This window comes from Cheilinus undulatus, linkage group 20 (assembly GCF_018320785.1).
Source record: "Cheilinus undulatus linkage group 20, ASM1832078v1, whole genome shotgun sequence".
NCBI classification, from domain to species: domain Eukaryota; kingdom Metazoa; phylum Chordata; class Actinopteri; order Labriformes; family Labridae; genus Cheilinus; species Cheilinus undulatus.
The window spans coordinates 18594961-18618249 of record NC_054884.1 but is presented as its reverse complement, the minus strand read 5'-3'; the positions used below and the strand labels follow the sequence as shown (position 1 = coordinate 18618249).

At 38.8% G+C, this 23289-nt stretch overlaps 1 protein-coding gene across 2 annotated transcripts; it reads right to left on the bottom strand.

Moving 5' to 3' along the window:
• Positions 1 to 328: 328 nt before the first annotated feature.
• Positions 329 to 22683, bottom strand: mmp25b (matrix metallopeptidase 25b). 2 transcript variants are annotated; one of them, XM_041816311.1, is made up of 11 exons: positions 22511 to 22683; positions 22293 to 22390; positions 18983 to 19115; positions 15895 to 16036; positions 13365 to 13669; positions 12993 to 13172; positions 9208 to 9292; positions 8846 to 8928; positions 7983 to 8135; positions 5744 to 6037; positions 329 to 3174 (listed from the first exon to the last, which is right to left on the bottom strand). In XM_041816311.1, the coding sequence occupies exons 2-11, from the start codon at positions 22380 to 22382 to the stop codon at positions 2933 to 2935; spliced, it is 1707 nt and encodes a 568-aa protein (XP_041672245.1). In that variant the 5' UTR covers positions 22383 to 22390; positions 22511 to 22683; the 3' UTR covers positions 329 to 2932. The 2 variants fall into 2 exon arrangements, with proteins under 2 accessions (XP_041672245.1, XP_041672244.1); XM_041816310.1 differs by lacking the exon at positions 22511 to 22683 and having other exon boundaries at positions 22293 to 22474.
• Positions 22684 to 23289: the final 606 nt, after the last annotated feature.

Sequence of the window (23289 nt, the reverse complement as noted above, 5' to 3'; positions counted from 1 at the left end):
CCTCCGCTTTATTCATCACCTGCACCACTTACAATTGCATGTCAGTGAGATAAGTATGTCACGACCCAGAGGTAGGGTTGCTCCTAATAAAGATACCAATCAGAGGTCCAGCCCAACGCATAGGGGACTGTCACTGGAGAATGAGCAGCATGTTCTCTATTGTAAAGATTTATCGTATTGTGTGAGTCATGAATGTGGATCATGAGATAGTGACTGCACGGTGAGAACAAAGTGTCAGACTAAAGACTCTGAGATCTAGAGATGTAAAGAGTTTCAGACCCGGTCAAAGGTACCACACAGACAAAAAAAAAAAACAACAACAAAAAGACAATTTAAAAGCAGTTTTATCAAATGGTTATTTAAATCTTTTCTGCTTCAACACAACATATGGAACAAACTTTCAGAGTCATTACATTTGACTTTTACTCAGAGAGACGCTACAGTTGAGTAAAAATCCAAAATCCTCATTGATTTAAGCACACAATGGTTTACTGCATTATAATTACAGAACATGGCTTAAGAACAACACATCTGCAAATTCAAATGATAATATAAAATATCCAAAAGAATTTATTGTATTATTGTAATTGTGCATGTAGGTATAGGAGAGCTACATATAAAGAAAGCTTTAACATTTCCTATTTACAAATGGAAGAGATCTGATCTTTTAAGTGTACTCCTCTGTTTCTGGGATTTTCTTATTGTCACTGAAAGCACATCTCCTTAGTCTGACTAGTCTGGCAGAAGTTTAATGCAAAGGTGGATGACAGTTTGTGTTTTTGAGTCTTCCAGTGTCACCAAATGTCTGTATTTTTAAATGAACACCGTATTTTAACGACAGGTGTAAACTGAGTCTAAATGCTCCAAGAGGAACCTTGGCCATGTCATCCTGTGCTTTTCCCTGATTCAAAACTCCTGTGAGGAGTTTTTATCTGGTTATTAGACAGACTGAAATTAATGTGCACATAGTTGTTACACACTTTAAATAAATTTAAATATTAACTTGATAAAATGAAAATTACAAAACTTTATATTTTTCTCCACCATTAGACATGTAAAAGAGGGCAATTTGGCAAATTTGTCCATTAAAAGGGCACCAAAGAGGGTAAGTCCTCAAATTTGCCCATTAAAAATCATAGACAAATACAGTTCAACATACTTAACAGAACATATTATCCCTCTACAGACTACATAAAACTAATAACAGCATATCTCCTATGTGTCAAAGATGTAAAATTGTTCAAGGAGATCTCTTCCACATGTTTTGGAGTTGTCCTGTGATAGAAGCTTTCTGGAAAAATACCAAAGCACTAACTTTAAAGATAATTAACTGCAGTATCAAGCAAGACCCTAAACTATGGATACTGGGAGACCTGAGTTCTGTTAAGACATTTAGTTCAAAGAAATATTTCATATTACTCGCTTGTTGCAACGAAGAAATGCATTCACCCCAAGTGAAAAACTAGAGACTCTCCATCAACAAGGCATTGGATAAATGAATTGGCATCTTACTGCACTCCCAAAAAGATCCTATATAATGTCAGGAGAAAACCGGAAACCTTTAATAACATCTGGGATCTCTTTACCAAGATCTCTAGATCAAGATGGTTTTGGAACCATGGCTCTTCCTAGACCAAGTTAACTTATGTGAGAGTATAAACAGGCAAGAACATGTAAATGAATGAAAGGAAATAGAGAGCTATACTGGAAAGTGGGGTGGGTGAGATGTGTTCTGTTTAGTTTTCTCTTTGTTTGCTATAATTTTATTTTTGTTATAAATGGATTACTGCAACTTTAACATTGATTGCAAAAGACATCAGTTTAGATCACGCATATTGGTCTTGTGTGCATGTGTGTATTTAATTTTATTTATATATTTTCACGATTTTGTTCTAGATGTGCCATCTTTATTATATTTACAATCAGAATTAGTTTACTTTTCAATGTTTTATTCATTTAAAAAATCCAATACATATGTGTGAGGTACTGGTGTAGCTTTAGTTAGTCTCTATTAGCAAAACAACACCTAATTAAAGTGACCTGATATCATCAGCCGGCAACAAACCTGTTCCACCTCTGTTCATTATCTCTTCTGCACGTACACCAGCGGCAACACAGAAGCACTCAGCCCTAATTCTGTTTTCATACCTCTTTTCCTCAGTTTACCTCTGCTGAATTTTGACACTAGAATTTGAAAGCATGCCATGTTGATGATCTGGATAATTTCTCTTGACTGAACTGAAACGCACCAGAGCATGTGAGCCATAAGAAGTACAAAGCAATAACAAGAACAGCATAAAATAACAATCAAGCAACGTTCTTTTTCTTAACAACGTGATATAAAGTCGATCCACTAATCACATGTACAAAAGCTAAAATATACAAAATATTAAGATGTGATAAAGAAATTTTTTGTTTGTAGAGGCACAGCAATTATAGCTTTGATGTAGAAGTGGACTATTGCTATTAATTATGTTTGTGTCACCAGTTTCACAATCGCAATAAAGGTTTGTTTTGTAAGACCTCATAGTGTGGGAGTGGCCTGAGTGCTGGGTTTCTGTATAGTATTTCCATGCATTATCCTACACACCCTCCATGTAATCTAACCCACTAAAGAAGAACTGTAATCCCATAGCAGGAGGGTTGGAGGATGCAAAATGCACTGCTTTAACAAGTCAGCGATACGTTCTGATAAGGCAAGGGATTTACATTAGCACTGGCCTTTTGTTAAAGCATAAGGAGGAGATTTAATATATATGCTTTCATGTCACTACTTTGTAATTTGAAACCAGTGGGCAGGTTGTAATGTACTCTGTGTGGATGATGGTGTAAAGAGCTTTTACTACTCTCCAAGGGATTAAGGAGCTAGTAAAAAAATAAACAATAAAAACCTGAAGACACTCGGTTTTTGATCCATTTAAGGTTGCTATTCTTAAATAAACATATTAGCTATACATACAACAGAGAGCAGGAGGGGCCAGCTGCTTTTTACAAATGAAGATGAAGCCTTTAAGTCACAGCTGCATTCCTTTGGCCCCCGAGGAGCGGCTGCAGTGGAGGTTGCAGGGCATCTGAGCCACTCCACAGCAATTGATTTGGGAGTGATGTCGCCCTGGTTCAGTCCTCCATTGCTCAGCACCCAGTAAAGGTTGTCTTTGAAGAAGTAGGCGTCTCCTAAAAAACATAAACAATGGTACTGTGATTCTTCTTTACTTAAATCTAGGATCAGACTTTTCAACTAAAATACATTAACTAATATTCAAATGGCCCACTCACACTTGGCCTCACTGCCCCTTGTAACATGCTGAAGTATTGTCTTCCGCTGGCCTGAACTCACACCGGCTACCTCTTTTACACATCATCATGCTGCCATACAACAGGCATGGGCCATTTTTAATGTCAAGTGAAAACAGATTTCTGGCTCGCAGATGGCCTAGCAGTCTAAGGCTCTACCCATGTACGCGGGTGGCCCGGGTTCGAACCTGGCCCGCAGCCCTTTACTGCATGTCTCTCTCCACTCTCTCTCTCCCGTTTCCAACTCTATCCACTGTCCTACTCTATTGAATAAAGGCACGAAAAGACCTAAATAAATCTTTTTTTTTCCAAAAACAAAAACAAAAAAGGATTTCTACAGTAAAGTCAATTAAATGAAAATATGTGATATAAAATAAGTGACAGCATAAATATTTATCCCCTTCAAGTCTTCAAGTCAGTATTTAGTAGATGCACCTTTGGCTCACAGCACTGAGTCTGTGTGAATAATACACATCTGGACACCGCACTTACACTCCATTCTTTTTTGCAAAACTGCTCAAGCTCTGTCAGGTTGAACAGGCATGAACAGCCCCTTTCAAGTCCAGCCACAAATTCTCTATTGGACTGAGGTCTGGGCTTTGACTCGGCCACTCCAGAACATCCGCCTTGTTGCTTTTCAACCATTTCTGTGTAGCTTTCGCTGTATGCTTTAGGTCATTGTCTTTATGGAAAATACATTTTCTCCCAAGCCGTAGTTCTCTTGCAGACAGAATAAGATTGGCCCCTAGGATTTTCCTATATTTTGGTGCATTATTCTTTCATTACAAGCCTTCCAGGACTGGCTGCAGAGAGAAATCCCCACAGCATGATGTTGCCCACCACCATGCTTCACAGTGGGGCAATGAAAGTGTAAAACATCAGTGTAAACAAGGGGGTTAATACTCTTTGTAGGCACTGTACAGAGGACATGAATACATATTTACTGACTTTGTGGCATATTTTGAGTCATTTTGGCTCTCTTGTCTCCAAATTGCACATATCCCATCTGCACTGCTTGTGGATGCCCAGCGCTTAGGGCTGACCAACAGAACAAGCTGTTGGCTACTGTAGCACAGTGCAGCAGAGGACAGTTCTGAGCAGCTGGAGACTCGAGATCACAAGATCCTGTGGGGTGAGTATGTAAACATCGGGTTATTTTTCCTTTCTGGGATTGATATGTCATCCATTTCAATTTTATTCCATATCTCTTTTGCTTCCCCATAGGTGGATACATCAGGAAATTAAAAAACATTTTTTTGTTAAATGCTGTGGTTTTTCACCTCAAAAGTGAACTTTTCTTTGTAAATGGCAGCATAGTACACCTGTGGACCAATGACCGACAGGTAACCTGAAGCTTGTGACACAGGATGAGACATAATGTTGATAAAGTGATAATTTACTATTAGGAGCTTGTACATTTTGAAGTTGACTGAATGCTGCCTGTTCTGCAAAAAGACTAACAGCAATAGCTCATTTTGACCTCTGTTCAGCTTATTCTCATGGCGGCCTTTTCCTCGGATGTTTCAAACTTTGCTGTAATGTTGTTAGGAAATTGTGTAAAATGAAAAGAGTTCTTGTGACACCTAACTGTAAAGGTGAATGGATAGCGGAAATTCAGTGGGACATCAGGCCCAGAGAGTAAAACAACACAATTAATAACCTATTTGTAGCATTACAGTCAGCTTATTCACTCGTTTGGATCAAGATGACAAACAGACAATATTGTCACCTTTTAACCCACTGTAAATGTTCGTAATTAGCTGATCACTGCTAGTAGCTGTTATTTGACATTATCTAAAGGGTGGTTGTATGCTAACTGCTATGTAACAGGAGCTAATAGGTTTTAAGATATGTTGTTTTATATCTCACCATGCCTGATTTCCAGGTGCAATGGCATTATCTATTGTCCTTTCAGGTCAAGTCACAGTGTTGTAGTAAATTATGCTATAAAGTATGAAATAAACAAACAAAAGCATGAGTGTTACAACACTACCAGAACACAACCTCAAAGGGAAATGCTGCTGGGTAAATATGAAATGATATCTCCCTTGTGGAAAAAAACTCCACAGAGTCCTTTATAAGTTAGGTAAGATTAGAGTTCTTATACTGTGGCAAAATACTGACTACATCTCTAGATGTTAGCTTACTTTAATGTGTTGATTTCCTCACATAAATCTATCCTTATTACTTTGGAGCAAAGTTAGTCTTAAATAAACCTGAGAGAATTGACAGTAGACTGTTTATCAGACCACATAGTTGATTTATGATGTTCTTCTTATCGTGAGTTTGAGGTTTTTCCATTCTTATGATAACATTCATACCTCACAGCAGGCTTTGCATGACCATTAAAAAAATGTTGCCACCCTATCTAACCCTCTCTACCTTTTTGTTTGTTTATCTAGTGTTATCAGATTCCATCACATATTTCTGTCTGTTAACATTATGTTACCTTCACCCCAGCTGATGACATCATCCATGTCAGGGGGAACTCCAGCCCACAGGCTGTTGCGTCGAGGGTAGTTCTGGTCAGGCTTCCTGGGACTTGGCCCACCTCTTTGGGTCTCATCAAACCTCCAAAACTCTCCACCACTGAACAGATATGTCTTTCCATTGTGTGCCCAGATGAAGGCTGCATCCACTTTGTCCACATCCTTCCCACTGCTCGTCTTCATGCCCCAGTCAGAGAGTGGCCGAGGATAGCCTCTCATGGCCTGTGTGTCCTTGAAGACCCAGTACTGAGACCCTGGAAAGACAAAACTGACTTTGCTTAACTCTCCTCAACTCTGTTATTTTTTTTCCGTTTTATCTTTATTTGTTTTGAACATACGGTAGAAAAACATTCTTATGTTATTAAACTCAGATGGATTCAACAGCTGTCCTGGGGGTAAAAACAAGCTTTTAACATCTCAATCAAAAACACAGGTTTTATAAAAAACATTGACAACCCCTAAGCTAATTCTGTAAAATGTTAATAAAAATGAATGCAATGATTTTACATGGTACGTGGCCCTGTTTTTCATTATGTAGCATCCCTTCTTCTTCTAACAACAGCTGGTAAATGTGTGGGGAGTGAGAAGATAACTTGGGAAAGGAATGCTGTTCCATTATTTTCTGATGTAGGATTCTAGCTGCTCAACAGTCCTTTGCTGGATTTTTCATTTTTTGATGCACCACGTTTTCTATTGGTGAAAGGTCTGTACTGGAGGCAGACTGGTTCAGCACTCTTACAGTGAAGCCATGCTGTTGTGACAAGGTATGTGGTTAAGCACTATCTCGCCGAAATATGTAAGGCCTTCCCTGAAAGAGACGTTCTCTGGATGGGAGCACATGTTGCTCTAAAACCTCTATATGCTTTCCAGCATTGATGGTGTCTTTCCAGATGTGTAAGCTGCCCACCCCACAGTCACTAATGCAACCCCATACCATCAGATGGTCACGCTAGATGGTCCCTCTCCTCTTTAGTCTGCAGGACATGGTGTCCATGGTCTCCAAAACGATTTTCAAATTATGATTCACCTGGCCACAGAACAGTTTTCCATATAGACTTAGTCCATTTTAAATGAGCTTTGGCTCAGAGAAGATGGTGTCACTTCTGGCTTGTACTCATATATGGCTTCTTCTTTGTATGATACAGCTTTAACTTACATTTGTGGATAGCACAAAGATCTGCGCTGACTGACAGTGATTTTTGGAAATGTTCCTGAGCCCATGCAGTCATTTCCTGTGCAGAAGTATGTCTGTTTTTAATGCAGTGCCACTTGAAGGCCTGAAAACCACAACCATCAATACTGACCTTGACTCTTGTGCACAGAGACTTCACCAGATTCTCAGAATCTTTTAATGATATTATGGATTGTAGATGGTGGGATATTCAAAGTCTTTGCAATTTTACATTGAGGAATTGAAATTGTATCACAGATTGTTGAACCTCTGCCAATATTTACTTTTGAGAGACTCTGCCTCTCTAAATGATCATTTTATACCCAGCCATGTTACTGATTTGCTGACAGTAAACTTCATAATTTGTAAAATGCTCCTCCAGCTGTTTTTCATCAGTACCTCTTACTTTTCAAGCCTCTTGTTGCCCCATCCTTCTTTTTTTTGAGATGTGTTGCTGCCATCAAATCAAAATGAGCTATTTTTCATGAAATGGTAAAATTCCCCAGTTTCAGCAACTGACATAATTTTTATGTTTGATATTTGCAAGTTACATTTTATACAGTGAGCCAATTATGGGGGGAATTGGGGTTGTATCTTAACAAGCTCTATGAGGAGATCACATTTTTACACTGAAGATTTTTAATGAAACATTCTGTTTTTACATTCTAATTCCAGGTTCTAAAGGACCGATAAAATATGTGAAAATGTCTGACTTGCTGGTATTTTACTTCTCTTATATTTGGCCCAATTTCTGATTTAAGCCTCCATATGCCATCTTTTTTATATATTTCTACACATTCCAAGTATTTGTTGTTTCCCTTAGTTTAAAGGCTTTATTCTTAACATTTTTAATTGTTAAAGATAGCATTGAGATATTAGCATACAGTTCTTTACAAGGACATTGCTAATGTTTATCTCCTTGCAAAATAAAGAGGAAGCATCAATGTCATTCTCACCTCCTTCTCTGACTCAGTTACCAGATTTAGATTTGACTAACCCACACATTAACCACAGGGTTTGTTTCTCACCGATAAAGAAGATGATGTGGCTGTCACTCCTCCTCTCATACACAGCGTCGATCTTTTTTGTTCCTGGTGGAAGGCCCATCCAGAAGTTTCTGATCTGGGCCGGGTAGAGTGACACCAAAGACCCATCCCTCTTGGTCCTCCAAAAGTTGGCCCCTGCACAGGCAAAAAGAAGAGACAGAAAGCTCAGAAGATAGAGGAGGTTTTATGAAAACAGGTGTGGAAAGTAACCAACTACATTCACTCAGTTTAATGTAATAGAGGAGCATTTGGGTATTGGCCCCTTTAACTTTTTTGAATAGCATTTTTTAATCAGTATTTTAGTGTTTTTGGAGGGAAGTATTGTGCTTTTGTACATTTCCCAAAACATACGTTACTGACCGAAAAAGGATTAGGCTTTTTATCAAATGTGTGAAACTGGTCCCATGATTGGCTGAAGTCTACCATGTGACTACGAGGTGACTACACATAGCAAAGAAAGAACATGTTTGCTCACTCTCAAAAAACAACAAGCAAAGTAATCAGACTGGCGCTTTACAGTGCGAAAGTTCTGGGTTCTAACCCTGGCTGGGGCTTGCCTGGTTGGATCTGAAAATATCTGGCTTTATCCAGAATCTAATGATTTTAAAGAACACAAGTTGCTGCATACATACTTACAGTATCAACTATATGCATCTAATATTACAATGTATTTCCTGCTCCAGCCTGGACAGCAAGAGGGAACCGCTACATACTAAATGTTGCTGCTAAATAAATGCTTTCCTTTTACCTGAACACAACATTCTTGTTTTCCTTCCACCCCTGTATTTATGGAACACAAGCAAATGTGACTTCCATCTTCATCTTTTGTAATGATTTTCTCTCACCTTTAAAAAAGAAGACCTCTCCCCGGATGTTTGCCACAGCGTCAAAACCTCCCTGACAGCGCTCATTGAACGAGGGATCAGCACTGGGAGGGAGAAACTTGAGTCAAACTTTATTTTTTAGCATGTAGTTTGTTAAAAATCCACTAGAGGGTGTAATAAGACTAAACCCTGCTACAGCAAGAATTGATCAGCGGGCTTTTATCTGAAACCACTGGTCTTAAATTACTCTTCATCATTCATTTGTCTGAGAGTAAACTGAGTGCATAGAAAGGGCATTCATAGTTTGTAAATGCATGTGTTAGGGGGCTTATTGGCTGCATAGATGTGTGGTGCTCTTTAGTGTTTCCTCTGGCTCTACTCACTGCTGTGTTGGTCTGGGAGGAGGAGGACTGGGCAGGCGTGGGAGGTCAGGATTACCACCACCTGGTTGCCCACCATCCTTCACACCTACAACAGAAAAAAAACATGACAGCACATACTGTCAAAAAGGCTGTGAAAGCTGAAGACAGCACCAGCAAAATTGTGCAAGTGATCAACATTGTTCTCAGAAGCCTGGGGGTTTGACAAACAGGATGCAACCTCTTATTTTAACACATGGACGGAAGCTGTTGAAACTGCTGAACCTTTATACACATTAGTATTGATTAGGTTTTTTATGAGATATTTACTAGAATAAAAAAATTTAAACAACACTTTTTGAACATTTCAGGGCCACTTTTCTATTTTTTGGAGATCTTTGATGGTCCTAGCCCAAAACATACAACACAAGTAATCATTGTTTACATGCATATTTAGCATTTAATGTTAAAAAAGATTAAAAGGATGTAGAATGTCAATTCTAGAACTAAAATAAATTCTTGTTTGTGACCATAGATTATAAGAAGTTCATGACTTTTGTAAAAAAGCAGCCCTTTGACTGCTAATGTGAATGGAGAAATCAGTTCACACTAGTGGGTTGTTCTTATAATGCCTGGAAAAAAGTTTAATTCAGCTGTCCAGTTGGTGATTTAACAGTGGGCTCTATGGAGATGGATTTAACTTTGGAGCCAGCCTCAGGTGGCCTTTCTAGGAACTGCAGTTTCAAATCTGCATGCTTCAAATACCAGCAAAACTAAGGATACTCTCTATTAGGGGACTGGTTCCATAAGAACGAGGTTCTATATTTATCAAAACTTGAAAACCCGCAATGCTTTAGCTTACCAATACTACTTATGAGTCTCAGTGTACTGTGACTTAGCAGCATTTTGTCATATCACAGGTGCAAAAAGATAAATAATTTCTTGCAACGGGGGACTTAAGCTCAGCTGTTGGCTAGGGGATAAAAACCTATGGCTGCACTGGGAGTAGCATATATTGATTACATTTACTTTAGCTGCAGTAGGAGAGTTATACCCCTTTCCCACTGGCCGAAAAAACCTGTTTAAACATGCTAACAATCTGCTCCTGTCGGCAGTGAGAAAGGCTCTAATCGGCATTCAGACCCGCGTTGACTGACCCTGCAATGGACACGGGTTTTTATCAGCTCGCCTCTGATCGGCTCCAGTGGGAACGTCACACCTGGGTGAACGCGGGATGACTTTGGCGTAACGTGCCTACATCATAGTATCGCGCCTTGGGCCAACAAAGGGACACCGCCATCTGAAGCGAGCATTGTTGTTTTTTGAACTTTGAAATTTCATCCGCCTTCATATCATCAGCGCTTGAATGTCATTCAGTCTGCGCTGAGTTTGTATATTTTGAAAGAGGGACAAAAGTACAAAGTACAGAAAACAGTTGACCACTGTCCATGGCTTCCGTACTCCTTTCCATTGTTTACCTAGCTGTGTTTCAATGTGATGTCATCAATGTGATGACATCAGCTTTACACACCAGAGAAAAAGAAAACGCAGCCATGCAGCTTGTCTGCTGATTGTTAACCCTCTTAGCGGGTTTACCCGCGTTTAAAAAATCCACCTTTACACGCTAATTTTAGTGGGAAAACGGTATTATCCTCCTCATCTGCAGGGTTTTCAGACTGCCTGCATGTGCGCTATGTCTCATGTGCCTAATACGCTAGTAGGGATGGAGAATTTAGAGATTGAAGGTCTCTGCAATTTTTTCCACACATCGTGTGCAGTTATGGACCATTATAGACAGAAAAATAATAAATGGAGAGCCATATTTAACTTGTTGTATCACACATGCATGTCCGCTTGGTAGAATATGTTTACAGTGTGTTTCTTGGGAGCAGACGCGCAGCACATGCGTGCAGCAAAACACGTAGCCAGTCTGAAACAGGCTTAATGGTCAATCGGCTCAATCATTGAGCCTACTGTTGGTTATATTATGATGTGCTTAAGGTTGGCTCATTAAACTTTTAGGCAAATGCATATAACATTTCATAATGTGTTTAAATGTTACATCAAGAAAAAGATTTTAGGAAAAGAAATATAATAAGAAAAAGATGATAAGAAACTTTAAGCTATATAGTTGTGAGAATGTGCTCTTTCTTTGTTGGTTAGCTATATAAAATAGAAAAGAAGGAATTATGACCGATAACGTTTTACTCAAACTTTACTCACCTTATACCACGTCAGTTTAAAACATATTGCTGCTTTTTCTTGCCCTTTGGATCAATAAGAATTATATTTATGTGTATAGGCTCAATATCAATAAAAAATAGCACTCTCCGTCTATTCTATTACTGACACCATCCTTTCATTAGTGGAAAAATTACATCCATAGTTCAAATGATTCTCATAATACTTTGGCCTTTGGCTTAACCACCAGTCTTGCACAAAATATTAGTCAGCAGCTAAAAATAGTTCTCCAGGCATAGAAAATTTACCCTTATAATGTTGCGGCATGTGAAAATGGTCAGTGTGAAACTGTGCATCATAAGCATTTGGCTTTGCGGTGAGTGCAATGGAATAATAAAGAAGGCATTGACGCAGTCTTTCTTTCAGTGACATTTTTAAACCTCAAAAAAATAAAGCAAGCTTTACTCTACTTAAACTATCTCTTATTATGTCTTTAATTTTATTTTCTGTCATATTGTCCTGCTTTCTGTTCCTAAAGTCCTCTATGTCATATGCCAAGCACTATCCCAACCCACCAGCCTTGGTTATGCTTGTCTAAAATATCACAGCTGTGAGCTTTAAAGCATAATGTATTTAGCGTGTTAGCTGTCATATAGCGTTACTACTGCCAAATAGACCTAATACCATGATTAAACTAGAATGCAAACTCTAAATAAAATATTATCATGGTTATATCTTTGGCTCATTTTAGCTTCATCGCGCTTTTAGCAAAATAATATTAGCATTTTGGCCCTATATAAAACTTCATTGTCTTACCAAAATGTTCTCAAAGCATGTTATCTATATACACTTTAATAGAGCTTAAACATGTTATCTCCAAACACAGCTTTATAGATAGGTATGTTATCATGCTAGCTATAAACACAGCTGCATAGAGCTATAAGCTTGATTGTGTCAGCATGTCAGCTCTAAAAGCAGGAGCTCTTTGGCAGGAATATGTATGCATGTCACCTCAAAATACAGCTTCACTGACGTTAACATTTTTTATGCTATCATGTTAGCTCTAAATACAGCTTCACTGTGCTGTTAGCATTACATATGCTATCATATTAGCTCTTAATACATTTTAACTGAGCTGTTAGCATTATAAATGCTATCATATAAGCTCTAAATACGGCTTCACTGAGCTATTAGCATTATTTATGCTGTCATATTAGCTCTAAATACAGTTTCACTGGGCCTTTCACATTATATGCTAGCATGTAAACTCTTAACACAACTTTATAGAGCTTCTAGTATTATCTATGCTATAATGCTAGCTCTATATATATATAGCTTCACTGAGATGTTAACATTATTTATGCTATCATGCTAGCTCTAAATACAGCTTCAGAGAGCTTTTAGCCTGCCAAAAAATTACAACAGTTCTCCATATTTGATGTACTTGTAAATCAAGTCTTTGTTTTTAACTTTTTTTAATATAATGACGCTTACTTTCATTTACCAAAATAAAAACATAATTGAGCTAATAGAAGCTTTACAAAGTCTGCAGTATCTGATAAACATACGGGGTAAAAAAAACCTTCTGCATATTCTGTAAATGCGATGAAATGTAATTGCTCACTGACCATAAAGCTGTTGGATGGCCAGCCTGTCGTCCAGGGCCAGATGGAAGTTGGAGATGCTTCCCACAGGGCCTTGGTAGTAGGGCCTCATGATGGACGGATCAGCTGAAGAATGGGACAGGCCAAGTGCATGGCCAAACTCATGCACTGCAACTGTGAACAAGTCTGTAGTGCCATCGTCACCTGAGGAAGTGTGAAGCAAAGTGTTAGCTCACTGCATCACATGAACAGCATTTAATTGGGGTTCAATGACATAAAGTAAGCCAATCTCTTTCATTTATTTGCCACTGTAGATCACTTCTTAATGTACATTGTATGAGTCTTGATAACAGGTATTTTCTAACCTATGTATTTGTAATTGGAATCAGGAAATACCTCCATAGCTCCAGCTCTCATCATCATCAAAGTGAGTGTCACCAGCCACTTCATCCCCGGTGGGGAAGAAGGCATGGGCCAGGGTGCCACCCTGCCCGTCAAAAGGGTACCCGTCGTTGTGAAGCGAGCGGGAAAAAGACACTCTGATGTCCCCTCCGGGCCCCGCCCCCCTGCTGTCAACGTCAAGCCGACGGAAAATCAAGGGGGCGGCGTCGCTCCAGGCTTTGAAGGCGTGAATCAGGATGTTGTCTACCAAATGGCTTGACAAGTCAGGGGAGAGTGAGGGCGATGGGTAATTGTGGACACTGCAGAAAGGGGTAGGTTAAAAAGTAATTATCCTTTAAATCTTTACATTGTGCATTTTCTAAGAATTCTGACTTTCTTAGATTTGTTATACCTTTTCTGTATCACAAAATAGACTATTACTTACACATCCTCTACAGTGATTGGGATTGTAATGTTTACAACTTCTGATCTTCAACATGTCTGATGGAAGTACTAAAATCAGCTAAGAAGAATCCAAGAAAATATTGCCTGTGTAACCAAAACCTAGTAGACTTAATTCTTTGTGTCACACAGCTTCACTGATGTTCAAAAAGGTTAAAAAAATCCCCCAACAGTCTGCCACACTTCTGCACTTGGTGGTTTGTTCTCATCATTACTGGGAAAATGGTGAGCGAAGTCCAAATTTATCTCTCATGCATAATACCTTTGTCTTTAATCACAGTGAATATGTATTAGTAAGAAGCTAAAATAGACACTTATTTTTGGTTGTGTTGTTGTAGGTGTAAACCAAGGTGTGAATCGTATTAACTTCTTTTTCCATAGAGGGCCACAGACAAATAAAGAGGGCTTGAATAGACCAGTTTGGAGAAGTTGTTGCCATTACGCCACAGTGGTAGCATGGGCAAAAACACCCTGAGCAAGCAGAAAGAAACAGAGAAGCAGTCCATATATGGATTTACAGTGTTCTAACATATATCAAATACTCAGTTGAATAATTAACAAAGATTTGCTGCTAACCTAGCCATAGAATGCATATCATTGTAGGAACATTGTTTATTATAGCCCAAGGCATGTATAGCTTTATTCATGTTCTTGCTTCTAGTATATCTGTCCCCAACAGGCAGAAACCATAGTATTATTAGTATTTAGTGTCCTGGGCATGACCACAAAGGACAACAATCATATGTGTCATGAGATTTGTCTGCCTTAAGTGTGTCTTTAGTATAAAATCTGGGTTTTTCCACAATAAGTACAAAGTAGTCCTATTGTTTGGTTTAACAGGTGACTGTGTCAACCTTTAGCTGAATGTGTCACGCTGGACCAGGTGTGAACAGCCCTTTTCAAGTCCAGCCACAAATTCTCAATTGGATTGAGGTCTGGGATTTGACTCAGCCACTCCAGAACATTAACCTTGTTGTCTTTAGGCCATGTCTGTGTAGCTTTCGCCAAGTAATTGTCTTTCTGGAAAACAAATCTTCTCCCAAGCTGCAGTTCTCTTGCTGCAGACTGCATACGATTATCCTTCCTGATTTTCCTTTATTTTTTGCTGTATTCATTTTACCCTCTACCTTTACAAGCCTTCCAGGGCTCCCAAGAAGCATCCCCACAGCATGATGCTGCCACCACCTTCCTTCATGGTCAGGATGGTGTGTTTGTGGGGATTTGTATCTTGTCTGATGACAATAAAGCACCATTTTGGTCTCATCCTACCAAAGAACTTTCTTCCACTTGACCATGGAGTCTCCTACATATAGTACCTTTTGGCAAACTCTAGTTGAGATTGAATATGTTTTCTTTAGCAGTGTCTTTTTCTTTGCCATTCTCCCATAAAACTTTGACTGTGTAGAAATCTGTTTTCACTTGTACATTAGAATGTTTTGTAATTGTTTTGTCCAAAATGCAGAATTATATTCTCCATTATTGATTTATAAAAATCAATACAAAGGTAAAACATCCAAGGGGGAGAATACTTTTTATAGGCACTGTTGTTGGATCACTGACCCCTGAAAATCAGTATAAATCAGGACACCTCAGTCCATTGCTTGTGGTGTAGTGCAGGGTATACACAAGTATGCAGTATACACACTCATTTTTCAATCTCTATGGAGTATACCCAATTTTTTGGTGTCTTTGAATAATCTGTTTTTCTGTTTGTAACATCTCTCATATCTGATGCCAGACCTTTTAACAGTAGCTGTCTTGTTGACACATGTTTCAGAAAAAATTAACTTTGCCTAATCCAGTAAGTGTCTGTATTCAAATTAATGTTTTCACCAAAGTATCTCTGACCTGGTACACCGCAAGTTTCTACATACTTGTGTTAAGCTATATTTGATTAGAAAGGTCATCACATGACAACACAAATTTCCAGTTTACCAGTTACAAAAATAAACAAGAAACACAGACAAAGCTACAGAAACCCATACTTCTCCAAAAATAAAACCACCAAACCTGTGATACATACAGCTTTATGATTCATAAAAAAAGACATAAAACCCCCAGTGTAGTCTGACAGGAAACACACCTCCATGTGAGGTCTGTCTTATGCCACTTAAGGCCTGACAGGGCGTATCTCTTCCTCCTCCTTCTTCTCAGCATCTCTTCACTTCCAACAATATCAGGCAGGGAGCAGCGTGGTGTGGACATGAGTTTGAAGGTTGCAGCATCTAGAATAGAAGTTTATTATATTGTTAAAAGCAAATAACAGGAAATGAAGGCTCTGATAATGTGAAAATACACACTTAGACAAGATTGTTGGTATTTTTTTGTTAAAGAAAGAAAAAACCACAATGGTCGCTGAAATAACTTGAGGCTGACAAAAGTGATAATAAATAAATAAATAAATAAATACTAAAAATGTACTAATTAATATCAGACATTGCTTTTGAATTGTGGTTCAATGGAATAATTTAAAAAATGGAAACAAACTAATAAACTACCCCTAGAAAAGGTTGAAAAAAATTGAATCATAGGGACATGTTACAAAAAGGTGTGTCCTGTAATTAGCATCACAGGTCTCTTTAAACTTGGAAAAACTGTCAGTCTGCCTATTTAAAAGTAGTCACTGTGCTGTTAGGTGTCATGGTGTGTACCACACTGAACATGGACCACAGAAAGCTAAGGAGACACTTCTACTACGAGATTAGAAAAAAACTTAATGGGGCATGCAGATGGTCGAGTGGTTTAAGGTGCTACCCCATTCACTGGCCATTTACCGCATGTCTCTCCCCACTCTCTTCCTCGTTTCTGAGTCTATCCACTGTTCTTCCTCTAATAAAGGAATGAAAAAGCTTAAAAAAAATTAAAAAAGAAAGGAAACTTATAGACACGTATGTTAAAGGTAAAGGCTATAAGACCATCTCCAAGCAGCTTGATGTTCCTGTGAGTACAGATGCACATGTTATTCAGAAGTTTAGGGTAGGTGTCCACATGGTTAATCGGTAAAATGGTTAAATTCATTCATCAAATTAGGCGCAGGATTTACTAGTTGTTTAAACTAATTACCTGTCACTTTTAATGAACACAGGCTTGAAATCTCTGTCAATAATGCTCTTTTAAACTGTAATGGACCTCCTGCCACTAGAGGCTGCAGTAGCTTCAGTTAATGGCCGATGCCTTTCTCTCTGGCACTTCACCGGATGTAAATATGAGAAGCTCAGCAGTGGCTTAGCGGTTAGCATGTAGTAAGAAGACCGTACTACGACAGTTTTCTAAAGTAGTAAATTGAAATAAAGTGGTATGTAGGCTGACGAGGGTTGAACTCGTGTATAACTTCTCACCCATGTGAAAAGAGGACAAACATATATATATATATAGCATGATATTAATATGCAAAAAGGGACAGCGCTAGCTTTTAATGATAGCCACTCTGTAGAGTAACCTAAATCGCCAGATGGATGTGTTTCACACATCCATCTGGGAAAGCTTCAATAGGAAACGTTTGAGAAAAGGCAAAGGCTTTGAAAAAAAATTGGAGTGTGATTGGATGAACATTCTGTCTGTCACATCTCTACTGGCCAATCAGAGGAACAAAACACGTGACGTAGCAGCTATTGAGCTGTGCATTCACAGCTACTGAGAATAACGCGAAACATGGCGACTATAGACATGTAAGTACACGACTTTTGTCGTTTTTGAAAAGAAATCTACTCAGTGCTGTTCTTTGTTCTTTTAACAAAGAAATGTCATCAAGTTCTGATAAAACTGGTACTTTAGCAGCATCCGCGCTAATCTCTTCCTCCATAACTGCACCAGCTCTTGCTGCTGCTTGTTTGCACCTGAAAGTACTGCCCCTTGTCGTGAATTGGTTCTGTCACTTTCTAATCGGGTCCAAACGGTTCAGATGGGAGCTTAACAAGATGGATTCACCAGTGAAAAACAAGGAAAGGGGCGTATCCATCTGCTTTGCAAGGTTATCTGTAGAGTATATCAGCCTAACATCACACCCGCTGACACAATGACCCTGTGAGGAATTTGACTGTTTTCTAAGGGGTTTTCTCCTCTTTAGACTAGTTGGTTAAACAAAATGTAAATAAGCGCTTAGCCGAATAGGGAAATAGACACTTAGGAATATCCTTAGTTTAAGGTCCAAGGGACAATAGCCAATCTCCCTGGATGTGGAAAATTGATGACAAATTGAAGACAGATGATATAAATGGCAACCAAAGAGCCCAGAACAACTTCCTAAGATTAGAGGTGAACTCCAAGGTCAAGGTAAATCTGTAGCTGTTTGAGCCAAAGTGGATTTAATGGAAGACGATTGAGGAGGACTCCTCTGTTGAAAGCAAATCCTATAAAAGCCAGACTGGAATTTGCCAAAATGTACATTGACAAGCCACAAAGCTGGGAGAATGTCCTTCAAATGGATGAGACAAAACTGGAGCTTTTTGGCAAGTCCCATCAGCTCTATGTTCACAGATGCAAAAAATGAAGCATACAAAAAAGGTCACTACACCTACAGTGAAACATGGAAATCACAAGACTATCAAGGAATTCTGGAGTGAATTGCGCCCAGTGTCAGAAAGCTTGGTTTCATTCACAGGTCATTGGTCCTCCAATAGGATAATGAGCCAAAACACACACAGCTAAAATCACCCAAGAAGGGCTAAGAGCAAAACATTTGACTATTCTGAAGAGGCCTTCTATGAGCCCTGATCTAAATCCTATTGAACATCTGCAGAAGGAGCTGATACACGCAGTCTAGAGAAGGCACCCTTCAAACCTGAGACAGAAGGAGCAGTTTGCTCACGAGGAGTGAGCCAACATATCTGTCAACAGGTGAAGAGTTCTCACTACAGAAATCGTTTGATTGCAGTGATTGCCTCAAAAGGTTGTGCAACAAAATATTGCTAAGGGAACCATCATTTTTGTCCAAGCACGTTTCATTAGCTTGTTGTTTAAAGAGATTCTGTTGAACCACAATTCAAAAGCAATGCCCAATTTTCATTAGTAAAAATTCGGTACATTTTTTTGTATCATAACTTTGTCCGTCTCAAGTTATTTCACTGACCATTGTGGGTTTTTCTTTCTTTAACAGAAGGGTACCAACAGTTTTGTCCACGTGCGTATTTGTAATATCTTCTCCTGTTTTATCTAAGCTGTGAAGTTGTTACCAAGCTGTCCTGTTTCAGGAACTCCTCCGAATCTCTGCATAACACGGATGGCCTTCTCGATCCCCTCTTTGGTCTGTAGCTGACTTGTTCGTGGGTCAGGAGGAGGAAGGTAACCATATCTGCTTAACCAATCCTGGGCAGACAAAAAGGAAACAAGAACAAATTTGGCATTTTTTGTCTTGGTTGTCTGTACTTGAATGAATATAACTCACAGGATATGAAATGATTAATTTAAACCAGTTTCATGTCAATGTTAGTGCTTTTTATTAAACGCAGTTTTAACATCTTGTTGTATTTGATGACTCAGAGCAGATGTATCACTACCAATATCGCACTGATGTTTAGTCAGAGTGTCACCGAGCCTAACTAAAAGTGATCAAATCAGAAAATGGGCAAGAAACACACAGAAGTAAAGAGTCTAATACGTTTACAAGATTTGCACTCCGGAAGCCATTTTCAAAAATTAACACCTTCAGGCAGCCAAAATGCCACTACTACTTAGTAATTCACATTATCTAATGATACGCTTGTGGCCGCTCCTCATGTAAAGCATGCACATACAGTATAAGTATCCTCACAACAGCTGCTCAAGGTCCATGTCAGCTTAGGTTCTTTACTGCAGGTCCTCTCCCCCACTCTACTTACTTTCTTTGTCCTTATCTTTTAATATCTAATAATTACAAATGCCTGTAAGAACAATCAAAGCAGCACTAACATTGTAGAGATATTAAAAGATTATTGCACCCAAAAAAGGCACTTGCGCCAGAATAAAATGAACAAAAGTATATTAAAAGTCTTTATTATGTTGGTAGAGCATGTTTCAGTAAGGTGATGCAGGGACCAAATAGGAGCATTATAGGCTGGTCCCCTGAAGGTTCCTGTAATCACTCAGTGCTACCTAAATTTGTCCCTCTATCCCAAACAGCAGGATGTACGTTATGACATCGTTTTTTAAAAAACACAGTTGCCACATTTTAAGGGTGATTACTTAACTAAAACAATATTGCACATATCGATCACTATTATGAGTCAACTTCAATATTTCCTGTAACTGGTGATATCATGTAGGCTACATGATGCTTCATGTTACTTCAGATAGTACAGAGAACCTTCCTCATAAAAAGTGTGTCAGTCTTTTCCTTATGAATATTATATGATCCAGTCCACTTTGAGTGAGTTGCTTAATGGGATAAAACAACATATTATGGTTTATTTGCATACCGCAAGCTCTATTCAAAGTAACTGAATATAGGACAAAGTGCACATGCTGATACGTTAGTTGCTGTGTTTTTCCTGTTGTATCTCTGTCACCATGAGTGAAATCGGTTATTTCAGAGTAATTTTGAAACCTACCCATCCTTCTCTGTTTCCTCAACTTTAGTGTGCTGTGTATGGCTTTGAGACGAGAGGCGTGGGCTTATTCATCAACAGATGTCTTTCAGGTGGTTAACACTGGGCGTAAAGCCCACATCCGGCAGGTGTTGATTTAAACTCAATCATTTGATTCAATTTCTGACAAAAACATATATATATATAGATAAAATTGTTCTGAACTTACAGAGACTGTACACAGAGAAACATTTCTTTCCCATCATCTCAAACACTGCTACTCATATGTGTTAAGTTGTAAGTATGTGTATATTTTAGGGAAGTGCGTGACTGGACAAAGGAAGTTAAGATATTTCCCAACTAGGTAACAATGTGATTGAAAAGACTTTAAAATCAATGACAGCTTACTTATCTATCAATGTTTGTGTTGAGTTTATTGTTAAGAACAAGGGGTCTCAACTGCTCTAGTCTTACAACCCATCCTCCTTAATGAGTAACTGTAACACAAATTTCTGAAAATATTCAACAATTTTGATGTACTGAATGAAAATGGTGCAGTTTTAACCTTAGATGTAACATGAAACTGAACAAAGAGACAAGCCTAAACATGCATGTAAAAAATGCAACATTAGCCAGATGTGTTGCTGCCATCAAAATCAGCCAATTAGCCAGCTAGCTAGTTAAATGAAAATTAAAGTCCCCGTAAAGTGATAAAAAAAAATCTTTATTTTAGGTTTGTTGAATGACAGGCTACTGCGTTATGAATCACCAGGCCAAACATCAGTCCTGAAAAACATCTCTAAGTTTATAAAATTAAGCTTCAGAATCATGAAAAATGAGGCAGTAAAATCAGCATGTGGTGTGAGCGTGTCGATTGAAGGAGCTGAAGCCCCGCCAATTCAGGAAAATACGACCCTCTCAGATTTTGAAAAATGCTCCTGATCAGAGTGCAGCTGCCTAATTTTTCATGATTTTGAAGCTTATTTTTTATTAACTTGAAAATGTTTCTCAGGACTGGCATTTGGCCTGGTGGTTCATACAACAAACCTAAAATAAAGACTTTTTCATCACTTTACAGGGACTTTAAAGTTTATAACAAAACTGATAAGTCTTACTACTGTTTAGGCTGTTTCTACCCTATCCTGCACTGTAAACCTAACCTTTCTTCGAACCCTAACCGGAAGTGTATCTTTTGAAAGTTTTTGTATTTCCATCCTGACAATGGTGGTCTGCAGTCAGACAGCCTTAGAAGGATTCTGGGCTTTTAAGAAAACATTTGTGACTTAGGCCTTGCTAACAGGCATGCTGGGAGAACATGAATGCCTGTTTCCTTTTACTCAGCTTCCTGTGATCACAAATTCATTTTGGTTGTTTTCTAGAGATCATGATAAATTTACTCATTATCATGGGATACCCAGCCTTTCTATTGCAAGATTATGAGATATGAGATTGAGATCAAGAGATAATAACCAAATTTACATGTGGTCATGTGTAACATAAAAGTCCACCCAGGGCTTCCGTACATTATAGACTCTTTGCCACATTTTTTCCCAGGCACATATCGAGACCCCCTTTAAACAGCTCTACAACCCACTTTTGGGTGAGTCATCAGGACACATGTGTAACAGAGCCTGTAAAATGTATGTGCTTTTTCTGACATCCTGCCATGACCAAATAAAAAACTTTGAGAGTGGCTGATAGGACAATAAATGTTTGGATTTTAATGGACTACACATGCTGTTAAAAACTTAATTTATTTAACCACAACCTGCTGATGACTTAAGTGATCTCTATTTCCGTATGCTACAACATTTACATTACAGTGACATTAACAGAAATATCAATGCATCTATTATCTGAAAAACAACCAGCCTATATTACAGTCCCATTAAACTCAATCAAAAATGCCAAAACTATCACAATAATAAGAAAAAGAAATTAAAGAGCATTTAAGCACGTGTGTAGATTTTTTAATACATACCACGGCTCTGCTGTACTGGTCCGTCACTGGCACTGCTGATGTGCTTCCAGTTAAGGTGAAAACCATCCACAGCACAACACCCAACTCCATCCCAGTCACTGCAACAACAGAACGCTCCATTGTCATGAACTTATCGTAATTCTAGAGGAAACAGACATTTCTCGCTTCTCATTCCTTAAAAGTATCCCAAAGAAAAGAGAAGTGAAACAAAAGCTCACCGTTGTTTCTCCTCTTCAGTCTCTCTCGGGACTAGGCTGGGCTAATCGATCAGTCGACTCTCTTTCACTGTCTTCCTCCTCCCCGCCGTCTCTCCCCCTCCCTTCTTCCTTCACAGCCGAGAGAAACGTCTTCATCCAGCCGTCAAGATGCATCAACGCATCATCAGGAAACGTCACAGGCTGCACTGGCACGAGCTCTTACAGGTAGCCTACAGATGATGAGAGGAAAGAATGGCGCCACAAATCTGACCTGAGTAGAAGTAGGCCTACAGTGGTCAATGCTGTTCCCAAGTCATTTTAACCTAAAAGTCCGGAATGACTGCCACTCAGACCGTCTTCATTCAACACTTTAGTACCTGTGGTATGTAGGGGAGACTGGGGTCGGTTGTAAGACTTTTTTCATCCTTTTGTATTGTTGGAACTTGTAAAGTCATTAATTTGGCAAAGTCATGAGGTTAAATCGTGAACTGAAGTGTTCAGAAAATTTGCAGTTGCTGTGCTATATGAACAAAAGTATTTGGCCACAGTTAATTGAATAATCGAAAAATTGATTTCAAGTGTTTCACTCAGACCTGCTGCCCCAGGTGCATAAAATCAAGCACCTAGCCTTACAGTCTCCATTTGTTAACATTTTATTTTAATACAAAAGCACTCAGTGACTTCAAGCATGGTACTGTGATGGATGCCACCTTTGCAATAAGATGGTTTAATGTTAAATTTCATTCCTGCTAAGAAGTGTGCGGCTACTGACCGTACGTTAGGGTGGCCATTTCCACAGC

Excerpts from the sequence above, each read along its gene's own strand:
- mmp25b (XM_041816310.1), bottom strand. The coding sequence starts at position 22,418 with ATGACAATGGAGCGTTCTGTTGTTGCAGTGACTGGGATGGAGTTGGGT. Across the intron at positions 8,136-8,845 it reads AGAGGTCTTCTTTTTTAAAG|GGGCCAACTTTTGGAGGACC; the intron begins GTGAGAGAAAAT and ends TTGCCTGTGCAG. Across the intron at positions 3,175-5,743 it reads TGTCATCAGCTGGGGTGAAG|GAGACGCCTACTTCTTCAAA; the intron begins GTAACATAATGT and ends TATGTTTTTTAG.